The sequence below is a fragment of the Sinohyriopsis cumingii genome, chromosome 10 (assembly GCF_028554795.1).
Source record: "Sinohyriopsis cumingii isolate HCF-2022 chromosome 10, ASM2855479v2, whole genome shotgun sequence".
NCBI lineage: Eukaryota > Metazoa > Mollusca > Bivalvia > Unionida > Unionidae > Sinohyriopsis > Sinohyriopsis cumingii.
The window spans coordinates 102223496-102248981 of NC_142970.1; the positions used below are offsets into that span (position 1 = coordinate 102223496).

A 25486-nucleotide genomic window follows, 5' to 3' on the forward strand; every position below is an offset into this window, starting at 1 on the left:
TACATTGGTCCCTGCCCCTCCTTTCTCGACGTTGTGCATTTTATGGAATACAATGTCCCTTTTTCTGACAAATGCAGGAAGTGTCTAAAATGATGTCTCGAGTGGAAGTGTAGTCCTTCTTTGAAGTAAATTTCCCTATAACGCCCCTCAACACTTTGATCCGTGGCGTGTCTTACTACTTGGCTGTCTTAGATCTGAATGAATATGCTAGCTCTATGAAACTGAAAAACTCACCCTAGATATGCAATGGTCCACGTGGTCCACAATCTAGTCAATTTCAATCTTGCAATCTTGCTAAAACGATCATCCTATTTCCACAAGAATAAACAAGAACTTAAGAGGACATGACTTGACATATCACCTATCACTCGAGCTCACGTTGTGGCTCAAATCCAAGCCAACGATTCTAACCGTGAATTGAACGACCATAAACTAAAGCCTTATACGTCAGGCCACATACCAAGAGAGTCTTAATTAGATTATATATATATGGTCGGTGCCTAAAGAATAAAAATTGGCATCGGCTCCGGGCTGGTGACTTAAATAAACTCACAAGCCCTGATTGAGATTCATCAAGCCCAGACAATTCATACCTTATAACTCTCAAACGGGGAGAAAAACCGCCCTTGTTTTGGGGTATTTACACACTTATCTCATAATATCGTAATATATCCCGGTTTTTCAGAGAACACCCTATTATTACATTGTATTTGTACATTTTTATTTCTCAGAAAAATAAACTCCAAACTATATATAAATATATATATAATGTATGCAATCTACAAATACCATATTATATTGTATCACACGTGAATGTTGCAGTGGCAAACTCAGTGCCTAATTTAGGAATAAGCTAATAAGCTAAGCAAGCTATAGCTTAGGGCCCCACATTCTGAAGGGGCCTTTCAAATTTATTTTACACCAAATAGGGCCACTACATTTTCCTTAGATTAGGGCCTCGACATGTCTAAATCCGGCACTAGATGATATAATTATATCACACGGCAGTTTTTTCTTCAGTAAACAGAATGCTAAAATCAAATTTTATTCACGTAAATTTCAGATTTTTTAAAACTCCTTCTACAGTGCTATAGAACGAACATTTAACAAAAATCAAATTGTCACCAGCTTAAATCCCATTAATGTTCACTGTGAATGCTGTGTAATTTTCTTTGCAAACAAACTCGCATCTCCATTTCCGCCAAAGAAACTTGGCCAGTTAAAAACTGATATTCCTCTACCGTATATGTAAAGCTGAATTACGGTGATTAAATTAAAAAAAGGAATAAAACGAAATATGCTACGTAGCATACGTGCCCCCCATAACTAAGTCAGAATAAATATATTCAGTAAACAGTGTTACATGCCTAGCAGCAGGGAGGGTGAACAGATCAATTTTGGAGGAAGTCTTCTTGAAAATAAAGCTACGTACAAAAGCATTAAGAATACAGGGCCAATAGCGCCAAACCGAAGCCTCTAACCGACCGAGATTTTCTCTAACTGGGGTAGCTCGTTTTGTTACTTTATTTTTTGTGGGTTGTTTCTTCAAATTTGCATTTGTGTTTTGTTTACGTTTCGGACAAACATGGTTGGTTGCACCCTCCCTACTGATGATTTTCTTAACCAAATATTGTTCAAGACATACACGATATCGTGACCGAGGATCATGCATATTTATAGTGATAAATCCGTGTGGCGTAGATTGAGCCTTTGAAAAGACGTTTTTGAACTTAATTATATCTATATCCCATGAACAACAAGTTTGATCAATGTTTCGCAGAGTATGTGGGCCAACTCCATTAAACACAACTAAAATATTTTAGTTATATATGGTCGCTTTAGGTATTTGTGAATATCGTTGAGTAAAATAAATCAAGTATGTGTTTTCTGTCTGCCGCGATAAAATATCTGAGCTGGATTAGATTGTTTGCCATCATCACATCATCGTATGCTACGAGATTATTAAAAAATGGAGGTCATTTACAGAAGGTGCTTCATCAATATTGGTGACAAAATCAACAATATCATTACCATTCTCGTCCACACATTTTCCGTTTTCATTAAAATCTTTAAGCACATCTTAACATCTCTGATCATCTATAGATGGTGTCACTAAATAAAACTTATCGAACTTGAGCCACCTCAATTTCAGCTTAAGTAATAATTGCATCCTACCAGACCCAGATGGTTCTATGATATTTGCTCTGATACAATTTGGTACCGGTGCATGATGTTTTACTGGCTCGTGCTTTGGTGTCGCTGAGAAATCAATTATATTTATGTTGTAGAAATATAATACATAATAGGTAAGTGTGTCAAATGTGGTCAAGCAAATACAAATTTATCTCCTGACACAAAGTGTCTGGTGGTAGTATCGTTGCTTCATTGGGAAAATTACCATGAGTTACATGGGCTATAGTCCCTGGAGAAAAACATCGTATTGGATATAAATAATGTCGTCCTAGAACCCGACTTGACGAACATTGAAGTCTTAAATGAGTATAATGCGGTGACTCAAAATCAATATAGCTCACAATTGTACCTAATTTAGATCCTTCCAATACGTAAACATTACTTCTATTTATAAATGTGTTCTCTCCGTTGTATCGGTAATTATAAAATCGAGTTCAGCATCATCTGTAATTGATCTTGTACAATGTCGTTTATGATCAAATGATCCTCCTTGCGTAAATTTACCAATTATTTTTCTGCCAGGATCTCTTGCGATTTTATTCATAAAACCAGTTATTTCGGGATTTTTAATATCAGAATATTTTGTTTACTGTGTTAACCAAACTTGTTTTTGCGAACTATATGATCTGCTTCACCTACTATTAACAATAATATTTTTTATATTAATCATATATCGCAATAAAACAATTGGTGCCCACATAGTTTCTGAAAAGTGTATGCAAACCAGAAATAACAAATCGGATGAAGATTTTTGGCAAGCTCAAATGATTCGACACAAACGATTCCAGTTAAGTCAAAGTCTGGTAATATTCCGTTTATTGCAATTCTGGTCATTTCGTGTGTTGGATGACCGGATCATCGTAAAATATTCAAACATTCACCCATTCCGAGCAAACGTCCAGGATACCATGCAACCATATCAATCTAATATGTTTATAATCGTATTTATTATTCTAGAATCTGTCGTGTCCATATTCGATATAACTGCACTGGACATCTTTAAGAAATTCGTATCGCGTTGGTTTCCATGAATTTTCTTTCTGAGATTAATAAGCATAAACTTACGGAACAACTACTCATCAATTGTACAGCATCGTCATTGGTATATTTCAATGCAAGGTTTTTCACTTCTTCAAAGGGAGAAAAATATCTCCACTAGGCCGTACAAAATGATCATTGTTTCCATCATCGTAACTTTGAAACAACCACATGTATAAATTATCATTTTTACTGATATTTCTGATAAAATCAAACATATCACAGTTATAGACTTTAACAGTTTGATTTCGTGGAAATATTGTTATAGCAGAAGTCCAAGCAGATTATGATCAATAATATTTATCGGAGCTCCTTTCCATAAATGTTTTGACTCGTATAATACTTCTCCTGTTATTGTTTTTACCATTACCGGGAATTTTAGTGTTCCTTTATCTTACAACATCATTTGTTGTAGCTCCTTTAACCTTGACTGATTCAGGCCATTTTGTTTAGTTTATTTCCAGGTATCGCGTTTGTGAAGTGTTCTGTAACTCGTTCTGTTACACAATTTATTTTCGAAAACTTCACAGCTTTCAGATCATGAACTCTAGGTTTATCATCTATCGGATATATTGCATAAATAACTGCATTCACAGGATACACTCGTTCATACTACGGTTTATCAATACTAGTCAACATTCCTGGTTTGGATTTTTTATTTATCGCAACTACATTTTCAGTGAGAAGAGGGGCAGAGCCATATTTGTCAAGGATAATCCAAGTATCGTCTTCCGCGGTATCTACCTCTACATTAAATTGTCTTCTACTGAAACATATTTAATTGTCAAGATAATGTATAATCGTTGATGTTCGTTGGTCATTCATTGTATCATCGATAACACATTTGGTGTTGCCCATGATTCTGAATATTGACCACACATATGATGCGCCATTTTCTTGATATTCTTTCTTGGCGTCATGAATACTTTTAATCAGAGTTTTCGCCGGATCAACCAGGGCTCGCCTCCGCAAGTCATGGGTTATTCTGTCAAGATCGAATCTAGATTTAGAAGGTTCGATTTTAGATATTATCTCAAACTCTTCCATATTATAATTAATACAAATACATATTTTAACTGAAATACAATTATATATATAATACTTCAAACAAAGAAAAACTGTCAATGGCTTATGATAGGTTCAACAAATCACTGTAACAAAGTCTGCGTAAACGAATTATGTGGACTTCACCTACAAAACGTGCGTCGCGGAAGTCTAGGGCAAAAACCGTGATTGAAGTGTGGTGTTGAGCTTAGAAGAGAAACGCAGTTGTGTGTGCAATGTTGTGGTAAGCAATACAGGGAACTGAAACGATATTCTGATAACAAAGTAACCTCGTAAATGATAAGGTGATACAAAAACACTAAAGTCTATCTCGTCAGATATTCAATAGATTTATTAAGACCAATAATATTACTATCTAAATGGAGCAAAATAACTTTGAGAAAACATCCTATTATCAAAAAGTATGAGGCATCTCTTGATGGTGTACTTAGGAACTGTCGACTAAAAAGTCCAGTCGTTTTGTCACTAATACTGGTTATATCATGTTCAGCGCCGGGGGTACGAAATATTATCTTTCTCATAAATTAATCTACAAGCGTTATCAAGGTGTAATCGAAGACGATCTTGTGATCGGTTACATTCATTCAGATCCGTAAAATAATTCCTTCTGTAATTTTCTTGCCATTACACAAAGTCAAAATTGCAAATGTGGTGAAACTGGTATGCACACAACAATTAACAGGAGGAATATTAACTATGTGAAGGTGGAGACTTGTGAAGAAATAATATTTCAATCAATGAATACAGCTTTGAAATATTTTGATATTTGCATACCTTTAGTTGAACGAGTCGCAGATAATATTAGCAAATCATACTTTCGAAGAAATAGAAGCAAAACATAATATTTTAGTATCTCGCATTGTTTGATATAAACACTCTGAATGAAGAGAGATATCACTGTCGGGTTAAAGATAGAGCGACTAAAAAGTTATCTCGCATGTATTTTACAAAAGTATTCGCTTATAATTAAATTATTATGTTATTGGAATTTTTTTCCCAACGTGTTGCAAATAATATAAAACGTCGGTATATTTTTAAAGAAATACAAACAAGGGTATCTTACTTCAGAATATAACGCTGTTGTAAAACAGAGAAATGCAACGTCAATTACTATATTGTAAGATAGACCTATTCAACGTCAATGTCGGGGCCCCGAGTGGCCGAGTGGTCTAAAGCGCTGTCCGTTACGGATCACTGCCATCTCACCCCTGTCTGCGTGGGTTCGAGTCTCGGATTCAGCCAATGTGGGTATGTGAGAAAGCTTGCCAGTAGCTTCTCGTGGGTCAGTGGTTCTTTCCCGGGTTTTCCCGGGTTCTTCCTCCACCATTAATACTGGTCGCCATGTATAGCCTATCGTGTGTTGAAAAATGGCGTTAAACCCTACAGCAACAAAAACAACAACAACAACAACGTCAATGTCTCTGTCATTGGACTAAGTCAAGGCATAAAGGTAGAGAATGTATCAAAAAATCAAAAGTTATTTACTGATGAATAATGTTTTCTGGTTGTTTTCTAACGAACTTTTCCTCTTTTTATTTCTGAATCTGTTAGGTTTCTTGCTTCTTCTAGATTTTGTATGCTATATCAATTAAGAAGAAAAAAGGCGAAAACGCCACGCCCATTGCTTTCTAAGTATTGGTTAGCTTCACTAGCATAGGACCCGTTTTATCGTTGGTGTTCCCTCCTTGCTCGCCCTTCAAAAAAGTAAGTACACCCTCCCAACATGTGACCAAGTGGTGGATTCACTTTTGCAGTCCCCGGCGTTGGTTTGGGGGAGGGTGTGCAGAAAGCTGTTGAACATAAAGAAGGCCCATATAAGTATTGTGTCCATCTTAAAGTGAAGTTATAGAATACGTTAGTGTTGTCCCGCCCTTTGAATTAAGTTATATAATGTCATTAGAATTAAGTTAGATAACATTATATGTTGTGATGTCAATAGAAATAAAATTATATATACTGTAAATATGTTGATATATATACTGTGTGTTCCTTAGAACTAAGACTGTATATATGGTAAATATGCTACTATATGTACCATGCCCTCCTTAGAACTAAGATTGTATTTACTGTAAATATTTGACAATCTAGGAGTTCACGTGTGGGTTGTTGTGCCCTCCTTAGATCTAATATTGTAAATATACCGCCCTCTGAACTTGCTAGATTATCGTTTCGTAATCTTGGAGTTCACATTGGGGTTGTGCTGTCTATATAATTAAGTTAGTGTTGTGTATTTGTAATTTTAATTATATAATGATTTCTTAGAATATTAATTCTATTATTTCTTTAATTCAAAAATTAAAACAAGATGGATAAGAAATATATGATCAACTCAATCCTGAAAAAAGTATTTGTAATTTTGATTCATTGCAATATCGAAAATCTGAAGAGCGATATGCACTACCAGCAGAAAACAGATTAATTAATCTGATTGAACAATCTATGTTCCATTCCTTGGCGACAGTCAAAGATGCAAGAGTTGAAAAATTCGTCTCTCTCTCTCTCTCTCTCTCTCTCACGCGCGATTGAAAAACTTACATCAGATTTATATCATGAATACGAAACAAAAAAGATTGTGAAAACACACGTAACACAATTAAGAAAAAGAATGTCAGATCGTCACAATGAAGGCTATGTCAGTTACCGTATTGATTGTGAAGGTGCAAGTAATAAAAACTTCACTAAAGGGGATTGTGAACGTAAAGGTTATGGCAACAGCGACCGTTTCAGTATTGTAACAGATTGTGAGAATGGAAACAATAACAAAGTTACCAGCGATTGTGAAAGTAAAAGTGTTAATATCAATTAATGACACCTGTAATATTTATTCTGAATATAATATTTGTTATGATTCAGATTATTTTTTATTCTGATGATAATAATTTCCCTGATTCAAATTTACTGCCATTCTGATAATGACATTTATTCTCATTCAGTACTATAATTATTATTTTTAGTAACATTTACCACATCAAATTATGAAATCAGTCCTATAATCTTCTTTTTTTAATATCATGTACCTTATCAAATTATAAAATCTGAATGATTTTCACAATTTTAAATATCATATAACTCCTCTTATTATTAAATAGTATCGATGATCACAATTGTGAGAACTATTTACCCCATCAAATTCAATAATCAGTGAAGAACAAGACTTTTATTTTTATTTTTATTTTGACAATAATATTTATTCTGACAATAATATTCATTCTGATAATAAAATTTATTGCGAAAATAATATTTATTCGGATTAAAATATTTGTTATGATATTAATATTTATTCTGATAGTAATATTTATTATGTCATTTTCTGTTTTTCAGTAGGATTTTTACAATCTCGAATACCATTTACCCGATGAGATTACACAATCTGACTGAATTTCACAATTTCGTGTATCATTTACTTGAGATCTGGACAAGAATCAATAAAATATAAATTCTGTTTTAATATATTTTTTTGTTACTTTACAATGTCAAGTGTGATATTGTTATTATGTAATTGTGTTATGTTGTCTGTGTGATGTTTTATTATTTTTAGTATTATTTACCCAACAGTTTGACAAAACATTTTGATAATCTGATTTATTTATAATATATCCAAACATTTGATGAAATTGTTTGATAATGATATTTAATGTGGGTAATATATTCACCAATTTGAGGAAAACTAACCATTAATCTGAAATAATATTAACTACGATTAAATCATTCTAAAATGAATGATAAATACCAAATTTTTAATAAATTTGACTAATAATCTTATTTAATTTGGGTAATATTCCCATCACTTTGATTAAATAAGTTTTTGTATTCTAAATCAGATTCAATGATTTTATCATTGATTTTTCTTCTGCCTTGACTTTGTGAAGGGAATCAGATACTATTTTTTTAAAGCTCATCGTACTGAATGCAAGGATGTGCATAATTCAGAATTTTATCTATATAATAATAATAATAATACTAATGAGGACTTTGTATAGGGCCTAATCTTTAGAAGCTATAAGCGCTTTACTGCATTAGACAACACCTATAAGATAAAAAACATATAATGATATGATTCCAAAAACAAACACCATGAAATTAGAAAACAATAAAAAACATGCTGAGAATATTTAAGGCGAAAACAATAGGTCTTCCAGTTTGTTCTTGCAGTCGAAATAAGTGAGTTTTGAGAGCCCTCTTGAATGTGATCACTGTGTGTTTGTGTCTGGGCCTTGGTATGCAAAAGAATGCTGTCCATATGACTTTGTTTTCATACTTGGAATAATGAGTGTACGATTGTCGGAAGAGGAGCGTAATTATCTTGCAGGTGTCTACACATGGGTTAGGTCGGATAGGTATGTTGGACTAGAGTCCGACAGTGAAACGTAGCACAGAGATTAAATTTTGTGTTTGATTCTGGATCGAATGGATAGCCAGTGTAGGGTCCAGAGCAACGACGAGGTGTGCTGTGATCGTGGTACTCTAACTATGATCCGAGCAGCTGTGTTTTGACATAATTGAGTTACAATAGTCCAGTCTTGAAAGTACTGATGGACACACAAGTGTTTTAATGGCATCAACTGGAAGATATTTGCGAATTTAGCTGATGCGTCTCAGCTCAAGATATGCAGCCTTGCATATGTTTATGACATGTTGGGACAATGTGAGAGTACCCTCCAGAGTAACACCTAGGTTTCGTACTGATTGTCTGAATTTAATGTTGGTGTTAATTTATTGTTTGAGGTAAAGGATGTGAATGAGAAAGTCTTTGTGTTGTAATCAGAATGGCTTCAGTTTTATCATCATTCATCTGCAGCTTGTTACATGTCATCCATGATTTCACATCAGAAATGCATCTCTCTACACCTTGGATGGTAGCATCAACTTCAGTTGGGTGGCCAGATTTGTATATTTGGGTGTCATCGGTGTACAATTCCTGAGACACTGGATGATGATCTATGACACTTGAGAGTCGCTGAGTGTATAGAATGAAGATAACAGGTCCAAGAACAGACCCCTGTGGAACACCACAACATAGATTAACTGGGTTGGAGTGTATTCCATTTGAAGACACAATTTGTGTCCTGTTGACCAAGTAGGACTTGAACCACAGTAAGGCTGTATCATGAATGCCAAATACATGCTGGAGACGGTGAAGTAATATATCGTGGTCTATTGTATCAAATGCTGCAGACAAATCAAGGAGGGTGAGGACTGTAATCTTTCTCCTATCCAACGCAGAGAGAATGTCATTAACTACTTTTAGAAGAGTAGTTTCAGTACTGTGGCAAGGGCGATATGCAGATTGTACATTGCTAAAATGACTGTTTGAATTTAGATGAGATACAAGCTGGGATAGACAACCTTTTCTAAGATATTTTATATGAACGTAATTGATATAATTATTGTAAAATAGTAATCACACGTTGTGTTGTTCTGAAGGGCAATGAAAGGTGTTGTATGATTTATTGTGTCTTACACAGGTTGTTTGTATACATGTTTAGAATCTATATATGCATCTATTTGCATATATTTATCCTTTCATCTCTCTCTCTCTCTCTCTCTCTCTCTCTCTATATATATATATATATATATATATATATATATATATATATATATATATATATATATATATATATATATATATATATATGGGTAAATGTGTGGGTAGGGATAGGTTTTGTATCAGGTGACAGGGCTTGTGGAGTTTACATTTAAAGAAAATATATACAAGTAATGTATGTAAACTGTATAGTTTTGTATTCTTTATCCAAATAACATACTTGATTGCAATGGAGCTCATTAATGACTATAGGCAATTATATTGCCGGAGACAGTGAGCACATGGCATATCTTTCTAGTGTGACCGCCACAAAATGCATTTGTCCATCTATTAGAGCCATTAACTACCATTTGATAAATTGATAATTTGCTTCTATTTTGAGCTACCGTTTCCCATTCATGTTTCTTAAAACAGCAAATGAGACGCTGGGGGTCTGAACGCAAACGTTTTTGAGAAAACGATAAATCAGAGAACTAAAAACAGGGCATGATATGCATACCATGCGCAGCAGGCTCAGACATTCGACCGTAGGAGAGTACAACAACACGTGTGGATAGTTTTGATATCTTTATTTTGTTAACTGACCAAAGGTTTACTTATAAATTTTCGATTTATTGTTGTTATGTTTTGCTGCAAGCATGCAGTTGAATGGGTTCATTTAAATAAGAAATAGCTGATAATTTGTTGATTTCAAATGTTCATTTTATTAACGCAGACATTATTGATGATCACGATACAACCTGTACTCTGTATTTAGATCAGACAATATAGTATATATAGTTTAAATTGAACATTACAAAATTCAGCAATGACTCTGTTTGGTATAATTTCAGATTATCTTATCTTAATCTTCTTCGATGTATTAGGAAGTTAGCAATGTTTTCTTTACAAAGTTGCCTTTCTTGGGCGCATGTTGTTATCGTCCACCTGTGAAAAGTATTAAGAACGTTACAATGTTTGTTATGAAGCTAAATACTGTTTGTTATGAAGTTAAATAAATAATCATGTAAATAACGACCTGCAATGAAGAACACAATCATAAGTTGATGCATTAATGTGCAATACTTATTGCTTTCACGTCAGGATAGAAATTAACCAATCAGTATTTAAGTCTTGCACATGTGGAGTGAAGGTAATACATATCCCGAGTTTGACCTTAGGGCTGATATTTGCTGTAAGCTAGAAATCTGATTGAAAAATCACTTTTAATCAGATGTGAGTGGATATTTAATAAAATGATCAGTTCAATGCATTTTCTTTCATTTTCCCCGACAAACCAGAGTTCTGGAATATATGTAATAAAACAACAGTCTATGACTGCATCGGTTGATATATCAGAATATCTCTTTATTTTGGCAGGGCAGATGTCTTCGGCGATAGCGACACATTCGCCCAAATTGAGAGCCAGTGAATTTTCCATAGCACATAGACACATATTAGGATTAAATGCGACAGAATTTTCAATTGTTTGAGGTTTAAACGGTGTTTATATTTCTTCATGTAACTAAGCATACAATATAGAGTAGTTCCGACGAATAGACGCATATGGAATATAAGCAACATACCTGATATAGTGAAAGGAGTCCACAACAAACGTTTCATTTGACTGTAACTTGAGAAAGCCCCGGTCAATGATAAATTTATTATATAATTGTGTTCTACTTTTGTAAACTATTTTATGAAGGCTTTTCGAAGCTTCATCGATAATGATACTTATTCACGGCATACATAGTATAATACCTTTACCTTAATCAGTAATAATGACATGGCAATGGAAAGTGTTCCAGATGCAAAACAAATGATCAACATTTATAAATCGGAATCAGTCACTCATTAAACACCTTGTACTCACTTTATCAGGAACATGACATACCCAATATCATTTCAGATATAATACATGTTGATATCAACAATCGGATCTACTTTCTTCATAAATGTATCATCGTTCCAACTATTTTAATAGAAGCCACTAAAAATCAGACAATGAAGGCCTCATAAAGTAGTAATAAGATTAATAAATCGCTTTCTCCCTCCATAGATTTTATATTTAAAATAGCACTTAGACCCAAAAGAAGTCAGTGATACCTGATATTGAATTATCGTGATATAGTTGAAGAAAACTTCACCTCTTATATTATGATATCTCGTAAGAGGCAAGTTAATTGTATGACATTTTTCATCAACGCTTTCGAAGTTGATGTCAGATCCAAATAAATGCCTTTAATATAGGTAAATATGTACATCATAACACATAATCAAGGATAGTTAGTTCATCCCAAGTAACTTGTGGATGACTGAGTATGACAATGCAGATTTAGTTAGTAAATAATTTGCAACCGTATCTTAATAATTTAAAACATTTAAATTGCAACAAGAATTCTGCTAATGTATGCATTCCATTATGCCTCAGTGCAGAAATCAATAAACAAACGTGATTAAAGTTTGACGAAAATTAAGATATCGTACATTTAGTACCAACCTAACACAGAATATCGCTGTTTTCAAAGCGGAGAATGACTAAAGAAGAAAAAAGCTGTAGCGTAACAATCAAACGAAGTAATACCTGGTGCACCAACGTGCCCTTGAATCCCATGAGTACCACTGATGGCGTTATTACACAATGCAGTGTCACAGCATGTGATCCTCATTCCTGTAACTCGCTTTCTACCGATGATGCTTGGTATAGAATTTAAAGCCTGGCAAACCTGCAAAAATTGTGTATATGTATATATTTAATTTGTACTTCAGCGATCGGATTTCCGTAATCTCGAAGAAAGCCTCTAATAATTCGCAACAAAATGATATAAAAGTTAACGAATATCAATTGTCACATAGCTACTAATATTCATGAAGTTTAACCCAGCTCGGTGTTTAAAGAACTTGTTCTATTTTAATCGCCAAATAAAAATATGCAGAAAAAGGAACAACACTATAAAACCATTAGCTCATGCGACGGAATATCAGTGAATTCTATAATTCAAGAAGATCGGTCTACATTGAACATTTTCTCATAATAGTGCAAACTATTGTGATTAAAAATGGAACAGCATTCAGAACAAAATTACCAGCACTTACGAGTTTACTCTGACAGGACTGACTGTATAAGATCTGATGATTGATCTCGTACATGGATATTTGACAAGACTGTCAAGAAAGAAAATAATAATAATGATAATAATAATGTAAAGGCGGTAATTCACACAATGATGCTTTCGTTTAGTTATCCATTGTTTTCATCCGAAAATCTTACTGGAAAATTGATGTATATATTTGATACATTTAGAAACTCATTTATGTTCGTGTAAATTTTGCACACTTGTTAGTTCAAACATATTTTTTATTTCTAACGAGCATTAATGTTTGAGCAATAAATTCTTAAAATCAAGAAAGCCACCCCACTGACACTATTCCTACAAAAGGTATTAACATAAATAATGAATGTCATATTAGAACAGATTGAGAGGAATACACGTGGGGAAACAATCTGTACAGTATACATCTAACATATACTAAACTCAACATTAAGGAAGCATTCAACATTTATAAATAAATTCTTGGACTGACATAAATGTTCAGAAATTGAACTCACATAATGAATACAATTTGTAATGAAAGTATGCACTGCTATATTTAATGTCCTGCAAAAAGAACACATGCATGCTATCCTAAAAGAAACTGCGACATACCGTTTCAAGACCCGTATAGCAACTAAACAACGTTTTTATTCTATGTTCTGGAAATGGTTTGTAGCATTCTGTAAATGTTTTCAATTATTCGACGGCAATTAAAGAATGTACTGCCATTGTGAAGTGGTGAATCTTTTTTTCATATGCTGTTATTCATTTAATTTGCAAAAGTTGTTGGAAAAAAGTATGATTTCAGAAATGCTGATCTTTACACAAAAAGAGATAGGAAAATTAATAGAACCTGATCAGTTACAAACGGACGCACAGGTACATTGATATTTGTCACGAGTTTTGCTTTTGGATGCCCCACAAGACCTTACACATGGCAGTCTGACCCGAAAATATCATTACTTTATTATATTTAGGAAGTTATTTTACGACAGATTGGTCCAAGCAGGCCTTAAATTTTCAACATCGGCATTTAAACGGACTTGATTGCATTACGGTTTGAAGAATAGAATACCATCCAGATCCTTTGACGAATAAACTCATGATGCCTTATTTTGGCTTGAAGAAAACCGCAGACAGCATATATACATTTGTACAGGCAATTTCCGACAATGTGATATACCCTATGCAAATCTTATGCTGTGCTTACTGAATACAATACAAAAAGTAGAGGCACCAAAAACAAAATCTTTCTCTGCTTCGAAGGTATAATATCCATAATGGTACATTTATATATATATATATATATATATATATATATATATATATATATATATATATATATATATATATATATATATATATATATATATATATATATATATATATATATATATATATATATAGGCATAATTCGTGTATTCAGTTATGCCACCCCATTTTGTTTTACATATTATATTATTAACCTCCTGGATATTGTTTCTTGAATAGAGGAAGAAAAGGTCATTATGTATCAGTTCAGACATTTCTTTGAAGTAAATGATATGTCCCAATTTGTAAATGTATCAGTTCAGACATTTCTTTGAATTAAATGAAAGTTCCAATTTGTAAATGCTTCAGTTCGCACATTTCTTTGTATTAAATGATATGTTCCAATTTGCAAATGTATCAGTTCAGGCATTTCTTTGTATTAAATGATATGTTCCAATTTGTAAGTGTATCAGTTCAGACATTTCTTTGAATTAAATCATGTTCAAATTTGTAAATGTATCAGTTCAGTACATACATATATGCACATACACACGTACATGCATGCACGCACGCACGCACACACACACTTACATACATACATATATACATACATACATACATACATACATGCATACATGTATACACACATGTATGCATACATACATATATACATACATATATATTGGAGTATCTGCAACATTATTTCTATATCCAGCGCACTTCTAAATGGTGTGTGCATTCAATACGAGGTTACATTATTATTGCATTAGATATTTCACTTTTGTTGTTCATGTCTTGTTTATCATTTCATATGTGCATCACACAGTGATAGAATTGAATGAGTTTGCATCTGAAATAACACGGAAAGATTAAATATGTGCAGGGTTGCCTGTTCTTCTGGTGCATATTTTACATCTGGCATTAAGTTATGCATATGTTTAAAGGTTTATTTATGTATGTAAGTCCGATAAACGCAATCACCAAATTTATGTACACTGTCACTGTATCTCACTAACATACTTTAATTGTTACTTTGATTTCATGTACTAAGCATGAATATTTATTGTGTCTTGTTTAAAACTAGGTGCTTCCATTGGATATGTATTGCTTAATAGGTTCAGTGGGTGTTTCTTTTATATTGCTGTTTGATAACCATTTATACACTCGTGTTTAATAACAACCCAATGGACACGATGATTAACATGTAATTGGTTTCGGATAGAACTATACAATAATTACTTATTCACGTTATTCATTAGAATTACAAATAGTTAAGTGTCATTAAAAACTACTTTGGAATTATTGAAAACTCATTCAAAGACTTGATGATTTTTTTTTTATTTCGGGACATTCTAGAGTATTTACACATGAAGCCATGGGAACGCATTCGGAACATTCTATCATTTTATACTTATCACAGGACATGTAAGATTATCTGGGATTTAATTCACGGCACTATTAAGTGTCCATACAAGTTTCACCTTACAACTTACAAAAATATATTTTTTTTAAACCTGTTCGTTCCGCCTCCTTCCATTACATATTTTAGGACATAAAGTCGTACAAATTGAGATAAGGTATGTTGTTAATTTTTTTCCTAATGGAATTGTAGATACTCAGTCATATTTTGTATACATGCATGCATTCTACATGGATCTATGCATACGTACATCCATTCACACATACCTCCATACATACATCAAAACACAGATGCATCATAACATACAGACAAGTATGTAGAATAGCATACAGAACGCCACTATCATTCACGCGTCGAAACTTAATCGTTCTCGCGTGCTTGTGTAAATTATGCCGATTAATGCTTGCGAATGTCGAATCCAGAAACATAAAACGTTATAAACTGAAATGTGGAGTAAAATATTAGCCAAGATTTATTTTTAATAAATTTTGACAGTGCGCCAATTTGCGGCACGATTTTATGTCATAATAATGTTTGCTCTTCTTTATAACCTCACCTCAATCGACCTGCAGAAGATGGTGTCCCGGCATTTGGAAGGATCATTAATACCATCACAGTTATAGCATTGTACACCGAAGTCTGCAATAGGTAAGTTATACGTGGTTGTAGAAACAAAAAATGTCTTTGATGATCTTTATAATATTCCTCAAAGGTACTTCTTAGAAATTCGTCAAACTGCTTTTAGCTCCATGAAAAGCGAAATAATCGACTCGAATGTTAAATATTAAAAATAATATTTTATAGATATAATTCACAAACTAAAATAAAACGAAATTGCATAAACATAATGAATGCTTAATTACTCTAAACATGTATATATCACAACCCTAGTAAAATGGCTTTTCGTATCACACATTTATTTTTTCTAAAACCTTTAATTCATTTCTCTATCAAATTTATAACACATTCATAAACTGTCAATTTAAAATTGAAGGTTATAAACTAACACACTTTGAAAACTTCTATACAAACTCACGAAAAGAATGTAAGATGATGAGAAACGTTTTCTTAGCACATTTTCATTCTTTTGATAATGAACGAAAATGTTTGTAAAAGACGAAAGTTAACTTAATGACACTTGAAGAAATATACTTCAAAAATATTATTTCCATTTCACCTAAATTCATTCAAAATTATTTCCATTGGTCCCAAACTCAGTCAAAATAAACTATCAACCCAAAGAACTTCAATTGATTTATAAAAGGTTCGATTAAAATAATTACATAAAATTAACAATTTGATTTTTCAGCACAATGAAGCACAAGCGAACTTTACAATTTAATAATAAATAATAATTCATATTAAATAGTGTGCTGAGATCAAATCTAGTTTGAAAGTAGCGTCAGTGCATCCAGTGGAACAACGAAACATTAGAAAAACAGAGCCAAAGCTGAAGTAGTTAATATTGAATAAATCCCAGCTAGTTCAATGATATGTATAACTCGACCTCCTCTGGGGAGTGCGTATCGTGACCAAAAGATCATACGAAATGCTTAAAATGTACTGTTTGAATACACCTGACGATTGTATGTATGAATGTAGCTCACAAATTATTACAATATCGTCGTCCTTCGGAGTGCATCCACGGGGTTTCAGATTCAAGACCCCTTTGGGACTTGTCAGAGGAACAAAAAGGAAAATACACTTGCAGATATTTACAATTAACATATGTATTAAAGGACAGGCGGGGTTTGGAGAATAATTAAGGTGAATGCAATATCCCAATGGACGACGCTGAAGTGAGACGATAGGTATATGGGGAAATTAACAAAGATGTAACCAAAGTATCTCTGTCGCTAGGATTAGTGTGAATTATCTAATGCGGCGTTAGTGCCATTACAGCGTACATCAACGAGCCATATAGTTATTCTCAAAACGTTTGGTAACACTAGTTTTTTAGAACTGTGAATTTTGTGCAGCAACTGTGTTCCTTCTTTCAGGCTCAGTTGACATAGTTCGTTCTTACTCTAAGTTCAAGCTACCTAAAACATTTCTCAGATGGTGGACAATTATATTTATTGTGCTGAAATCAAAATAGTAACTAACTGAAGGACGGACGGACGGGCTCATATTGACAACAGCATAACATATACAAATCCGCATGATGGCAGCCAAATAAATATTTCATACAATATGTTAAACGTTGCCCCATTCGTCACAACAATTTGAATTGGGGTACCTCATAAATACAATTTACCGTTGAAACCTTTGCCGTTTTTTAACCATACTACTGCTGAGCTAGACAAGAGTAATGATTCAGTTTAGAACTCATATCTAGCCTGGTTTCATGCTAGTTGTTAAGCATTTGCAATTTACAACAGAGAACAATCGACTATAATTTTTGGGGGGATTCGTTAAGGCATGTATGTATGTCTTAACGTTCAACGGGACTTCATTACAATAATGATCGTAAATACATAATTCTACAGACGAAAAACTGAAGAATTGCAAGATCATTATAGGAGTTTATAAGCATTGAGAATAAATGTAAATATTAACTTCTGCAAGAGCACATAACAAAGGTAATTCCATTAAGATGCGATATATATATATATATATATATATATATATATATATATATATATATATATATATGTTGTGAATTTTAGTTTTCATTAGCTGAAATTTCATTGCCATTAATAACAATGTGACTAAGCACCCAAAGGTACTTACTCCTTTTTCTAGGTTGTATTAGCAAATAACATTTCTTAATGATCTGTGTTATTAACGTGTTATTAAGTTTAATGTTTCGCAGGGAGTTCTGTGGGAAAAAAGAATACCAAACTATAGTAAAATTTGCTTTGAAAGACATTAGTGTAGTGCAATCATCCAAGTATGGCTATAATTTATACAGGTTTTGTCCCGTAACCGGCTCAAGTTGGTGGAAACGGGTTTTGTCTCGTCAGCTCCAAGATTGTCCGTCATTTTAATCGGCTATAAACAGGGAGGTACGGATAAAACAGATCGGTCTGATTGCACTGGATTTATTATGATTTTTTTTCGGGGGAAAGGGGTGGGGATGCTAGCCAAGCTGACAATTCTGAAACATATTTTTTTCATTAATGCTAAACAAATATTGTTTATAAGTGTGGACGAATTGGTATTCCAGAAAGATTTAGGAAATTGTGAAATTCTGAGCCTGTTTAAATTGTCTCAGTCATAATTATGGTACTTTTATCTCAGGATAGAAGCTTTCTAAAGAGGACGCTCGCGACGGTACACTTCCAAAGTCAAAGTACCTGATTTAGAATCTGATCAAGACCTCCATGTACGATCTACAGGTTGAACCATACACAACCGAGTAAACCGACCTGATTTCCAATCTGTGTTTGCAACGGCTTATATTATATCCAGAGCGTTTTGACAATTGTCCCTGGTGCATGTTATATGCGAAAAGGCAGTAAGTTTAAGATATAAAAAAAATTTAGCCCAATAAGTAGTTGCTGTGTGGTTTAAAGCCAGTTTCAGCACAGGCTCTACACGGCGGCCAGTATAAATGGTGGAAGACGAACCTGGGAAAACCCTGGAAAGAACCACCGATCCACGAGAAGCTACTGGCAAGCTTTCTCACATACCCACACTGGACGACCCCGAGACCCAAACCCACACAGACATAAGTGAGATGACAGTGATCCGCAACGGTGATCGCTTTAAACCACTCGGACTCTAGGGCCTCCCCTTCCCCCACAAAGTGAATTTCCTCCACAAACTGATATAACCGCTAAGACTTAGTTTTGGGGTCAATATGAATTAGAGTTATTCAGCAGAATACAGTTCTCATTTCAAGAGTGTGAACTCCTTTTGAGAGCATTTCTAACCTTAGATTCAGGTTATCTGTAGTCGAAGTTCAATGCTATGCTCGGGTCAACATTATCATCGACATTAAATGAGCAAGCATATACTGACTTAAGCCATTTCACCATGCTGTTGCCTTCACTGTTAAACAGGGAAACCGACAATAAACTGCGCTGCCCCATTTATCTGACGAGAAAAATATATTAACTTCCATGACATGATGTTAATCTGGAAATATTTGATGTATAATTATTGTGTATAATTTTGCATGTATCTCACGAAACGCGAAAATAAACAACATGTATATACAGTGATGTGTTTCCAGTTACTATCAATCATCTTCACTACCTCTTGAAATGATCAGTTCACCTCGGCACTATATACTCCTTGGCAATCAATGGCATATTTTATTTGCGAATGAATTTTATAAAATGACATTATATCTCCTTTCACCAATTGAAACGATACAATATATCTATCTCCATTTAAAACGTTTAAGTCGGTAAAGAAATTACACAATTTACAGAAGGAAAATCAAAATTCGAATCACACAGTACATGTATTTGCATGCACGAAAATTAATCATACTCTATTTTAGATAAATCACTGTTCTTACAAAAATGATGAGTTATACAAAGTGCGACCAACACTATCTGAAACGTTACTCGTGTTACATATGACACCAACATCCTCCGAATGATGGCAATTGTTGGTTCGTTTGTAAAGACATGCAGCTAAGGATGATTCTGTCCCTCTACAGTCAACATCGTGTAGAAGTATAGGACCGCTTCCTTGACCAAACCGAGCGTTTCCTACTGCAACTGCACCACTTCAATGATAGATGTAAAATATCACGATACAATTTGCCAAGTGTAATTAAATATTTTCATGTTTGAACAATTTGGAAAAATATATAAGACGTAAATAAAAATACAATTACCGAACCTTCTTACCTACCTACCTGCATATATATGCACACAAAGAGACAGACTTCCAGGCAGGCGACATACATAAAGAGGGACATTTGGATGCCTTCGATTCAACAGTCTTGTTTTTTTTAAATGATACAAATAGCTTATGATATCAACATAAAACAACATTTGCGATATCAGTAGATATTACAATTTGGTTTTCAAGTCTGAATTTAATTAAAGCTGAAGAAGTAAACAATGAACCATTTTTCTTTTTAATTAATTACTATGTCGCAACGTGATTGTATCTACTTCCCACGAGCACATACACCAACGACTTCAATGTATCATTTTGTGGTGATATTTGATTAGCCTTAATTAAATATGGACAGGTGCCTGCAGGCAAGGTTTACCAGATCACGTGGGTTCCAATTTCCGTAGAATACCAATAAACAAAATTATCTAACATCTAACCTGTATGACAGTATTAATCGTATTCCATTATGTAATTGTGTTATTAAGCAATATCACCTAGAATCCAGGATTGGCACTTTCCGGTCTGGCTCGTGTATATTTGTAACTGTTTGTAACTCTCATTCTCTCTCTTTTCTTCTCAGTCTATCTCAGTGTGTATGTGTGTGTGTGTGTGTGTGTGTGTGTGTGTGTGTGTGTGTGTGTTTGTGTGCATTTGAACAATACTTGCATTAGCATTAAAATGTATTTCTTACTTATCAAACCCAAGCTGACGACAAACAACCATGGCATCAAGGTTTGTGAACTCATCGTCACAGACTGTGCCCCAGACTCCGTGTATATTAACTTCAACTCGACCACTAAACCTGTTAGTACCATTGACCAGTCTAACATCAATAGGCGTTATACCATCTAAAAGACACAAGCGAAAACTATATTTATGAGGAAGAGAAGGAACATTGGATCTACTGAAAATATAGTATTGCAATAAATAAGAAAACAAGCCTGATTTAGAGAGCTGAGGTTCAAGTAATGGTTTCTACCCAGATGTCGTTTCTACATAGAGTGTCGCAACGCGTAAGTTGAGTTGGATGGGGCAATAGCAATACAGCCTTGGAAGTGTTGTTTGTTGTGCATATGCGCCTTCCTTGTATGTGCAACAAAATCGCTGTCTTGAATTGAATAATGATTCTTCGCCGACTATAAAAACATATAATTCAGCCATGAATTTTGATTACAGTAATCTAGTCTTGACGTTCTGATGCCGGCAATTTACAACCTATATATGGTTCATGCCGGATTCCGTTACCTGGTATCTGGCAGAAAACTATCGGTACGGTCTGGTTTCTCCACTCCCATTGTATCCCGTTTTCCTATTCCCAACTCTCATCCCCATTCGTGTCTGCCGTACAAATACGACCCAACAAGATAAAAGTTCCGTCCTAAAACCCGGCTAGGCCGTATATTTCCTGGTAGTGCAAAACTTGGATGTACCTCGGTAGTTAGGCCGGTTTCCCGGCTAGGATGTCTCTAATTATATGCTAAACTTCATATAAGGCCAAATCATGACAAATTAGAAACAGAAAACAGTATCGGTTGTTTTCTTGTGACGTCACAAAACGTGTGTACTTCCATATCCGCCATTTGGATTTTCTGGCAAAACAAACCGGCACCTAACATCATTGTTCATCCTGCATAATTATGAAGGCGTGTCTCATTTTGTGCGCAAAGATATAATATAACATCACATTCTGTTCTGAATATCAACTGCACGAGAACAAATGCGTGACTTTTCTCCTTTTTTTGAAGTAAAACATTGACATTTCAACCATCTTTGTTATTCTTTCATAAACAATTAGATACATCAATAAACAGACGCATAAACAAACGGTTACACAAACAAGTAGAAACATGTAATGATATTCAATATACTTGGGCTGCAATCAATCTTTTGATTATGGTTCAAGTTAAAACGCCAATTGTTATATATATATATATATATATTATATATACATATATATATATATATATATATATATATATATATATATATATATATATATATATATATATATATATATATATATATATATATATATGTATGTATGTATGTATGTATGTATGTATGTATGTATATATATATATATATATATATATATATATATATATATATATATATATATATATATATATATATATATATATATATATATATATATATATATATTCAAACGTTTTTAAACAAATACTCGGTTTTGACATTCGGTACAAAATCATGCTCCTTTAGGTAAATCATTCGTTTTAATACACTTAAGACGAAATTTCGTTGAACGGTTATCGCTTATATTCAATATCATCCTACGTCCATAATCTCCACCACAAATACAATATTTGACCCTAGTTATTAAAAGTGCTTTGTCACCTGTCTTTGGCACATGCACGTGTTTGCGAAAAGCATTTGTACATAAAAGATCTGGCATAATACACATGCTATGAAATTTTATTTTCGTAAATGTTACGGTATCCCGAAGATCGTTGTTCGCAAATACTCTTTCAAGGTGACAAGCTTAGGACATCACACAAGTTATTGTTTTAAAAGAAAATATTGTCTGTTTGTATAAAAAATAACTGCATTTATATTTGATGGCAATATGCTACATTACGGTTCAACTTCACTCTTCTGTCTTTCATATAAGCCATGTAACTTAGTTTTGTTTTCGTGATACAGGAACACATAATTTCAAGCATAATCTATGTATCATTTTGATTAAGTAAATATCCTAATCTACAATTAAATATGAGAATTCTCTTGAATATACATGATGACTCGTGTTGATAAAGGTTTGTTAGTGACTCAAAATGGCGACACAAGATACGCACTGGTTGCATTGTGGGTATTTTCGTACACTGACGGTTGTTGTCCGTCAAGACAACTTGTAATGATTGTAAACCACCTTTCAACAACCTCGTCATTGAATTTGGATTTGTTGTTCTGTTGTATCTTGATATTGGGACTTTTCAAGTGTTTCTAGAGCCCAATACTTTTTCACGGTGTCTGCGCTGTTGTGATAAAGGTGTATGTTACGATATGCGTGACATTGCTTAGTTTTTAAGCTGCTTTATAATATATCAATTATACTTGTGTATTGGGTTTATAGTACATGATACAGCAGCATTTGATAAAGGAAATTGTTGCTTCAAGCACAAATGTATATGTTTTTTCTTGCAAATATACTTTCACATACCTAGACAGATAACGGCAACATCAGCACTATGGCTGCAAACATTATCACCAGAAGCTCTATGTCTACAGTCTGCGATATTTGTCTCTGTTCCATTGCAATTAACACCTTTCAGCCAGACTGGTCCAGTATTATTCGACTGAATATCGTATCTGACTGTCGCATTTCTGAAAGACAAATCTAAAACATGAATAGTTTGCTTCAGCACCTGGATCCTTTGGAGACATAATTGCATCTAGGACGTTCGTTATTAAGCTGGTTACAATATAGTGATTTGCAAAACAAAACGGAAATGTGTTGAGAGCAAAGCCAATATATTAACAACTTCCCATCACTTGATTTGACTATTCTATAATAACCGAAATCAAACCTAAAGTCTGATAATCAGGGCCGATTCAGGATACCCCTCCACATCTACTTAAAGCGCAACTTTTCTTAGAGATCAGATCTTTAGATTTTGATATATTTGTTTTAAAATAGAAAAAATATTGTAATAGCTGCCTTTGTTCTAATCAGAAACAGCTACACTCAACTTCTTACTGATATCAATTAGACGAAGTTGGTATGCTTACATAACTTTTTCTAATATCCCTTCTCAAAAGTAATGGTAATTGTATGTTCGAAAGTTTATTAAACTTACCTTATTTGTTTTTATAAGTCTTTCAATCAATAATATTTTAATCTAAATTCTGTTTTATAAGTTACAAATGTTGCGGCTTTTGTTGAGTTAGTTGTGTATTATTCTTAAATCTGCGTACACATATCAACGAGTCTTTAATTTAAGGTGTATCTAATAAGAATTTAATGAGACCATTTTGAATATATTCAATTAATTGAAATACTGTTTAAGATAAGATGTGATACATGCTTTATTTGCGCATGGCTCTGGAATAACCTCGGACACATGTTAGGCATAAGTTAGTTTTATTTATTGGTCACATGTTCTTGTTTTCATTAAAAACCCTGTTGCTTATATTTGGATGTATAAGTTCATGCAAATTTCAAGGAACGTACAACCATAGCTAACTGTGCAAAACCTATGATATCAGCTGGATATATAAGGGATGACATATTAAAGTCTTTAAATTGAAGGTGTGTGTACAAATTAAAATAAACAAAATATTATATAAATAGCTTTCTAATTTGAATAATTAATTAAGTTCTTACTTCGGAATAAATATTCATCATCGTTCATAAATATTGTGAAATTCTGACAATATTATGTTTTGAATCTCAATTTAAGCATTATAATTTGCTTTTTAAATCTTTCAAATAAGCATCATTTTGACTTTCATTGTGCTTAATAACAAATTTCAAATACTTGTCAGCAATCATAGAACACGGGAAGAATATGTTGCATATACATTTGCTTATCCGAAAATATGCATAATGAAATTAAAAAAATTGGTATCATACTACATCACCACCCAATGAATCAAATATAACGCCATGACAATTCTAACTGGAAACGTTATATTTCACGTAATGTAAATACAGGACATATACTATAGGACAAAGTCTTTCCCTTTTCTAGCTATTTTCCTGCCCGTGAATAACCCTAAAATTTCAATGTTACCAATACTTAGGCAGATACCAACTGGTTTCATATTATACGGAAGTGCAGTATATCTATCCGACAAAACGAGTTCATATTTGCCCACACAAGTGCAGTAACCTTTTTATTATGTGCTCATTTTATTATTCTTCCTAAGGCTTAATTATATATTCCAAAATACGCTACAAAAAACAAAGTAACTGAATTATGATGTATTCAAAGCAAACTACACAAGTGTAGTTTCATCCTTACACAACAACAGCATTATTAATTCGCACATAACTCATACCAGATAAATATGATGTTAGTCGATCGCTAGACATCGCTTTTGAAAGAAAATGACTTTTTCATCTGCTTAAAATTG

The 25486-nt window shown here is 33.5% G+C and overlaps 1 protein-coding gene across 1 annotated transcript in view; it reads right to left on the reverse strand.

Annotated features, from left to right (window-relative positions):
- LOC149790735 (scavenger receptor cysteine-rich domain-containing protein DMBT1-like) overlaps positions 1-25486 on the reverse strand; it is a 90425-nt gene that overhangs the window by 39407 nt on the left and 25532 nt on the right. The window contains exons 8-13 of the mRNA XM_089973258.1: positions 23571-23734; positions 21081-21237; positions 20107-20270; positions 16143-16225; positions 12917-12985; positions 12405-12546 (exon numbers count right to left, since the gene is read on the reverse strand). Of these exons, the coding sequence (XP_089829384.1) occupies positions 12405-12546; positions 12917-12985; positions 16143-16225; positions 20107-20270; positions 21081-21237; positions 23571-23734 (779 nt within the window). The remainder of the gene's footprint in view (positions 1-12404; positions 12547-12916; positions 12986-16142; positions 16226-20106; positions 20271-21080; positions 21238-23570; positions 23735-25486) is intronic.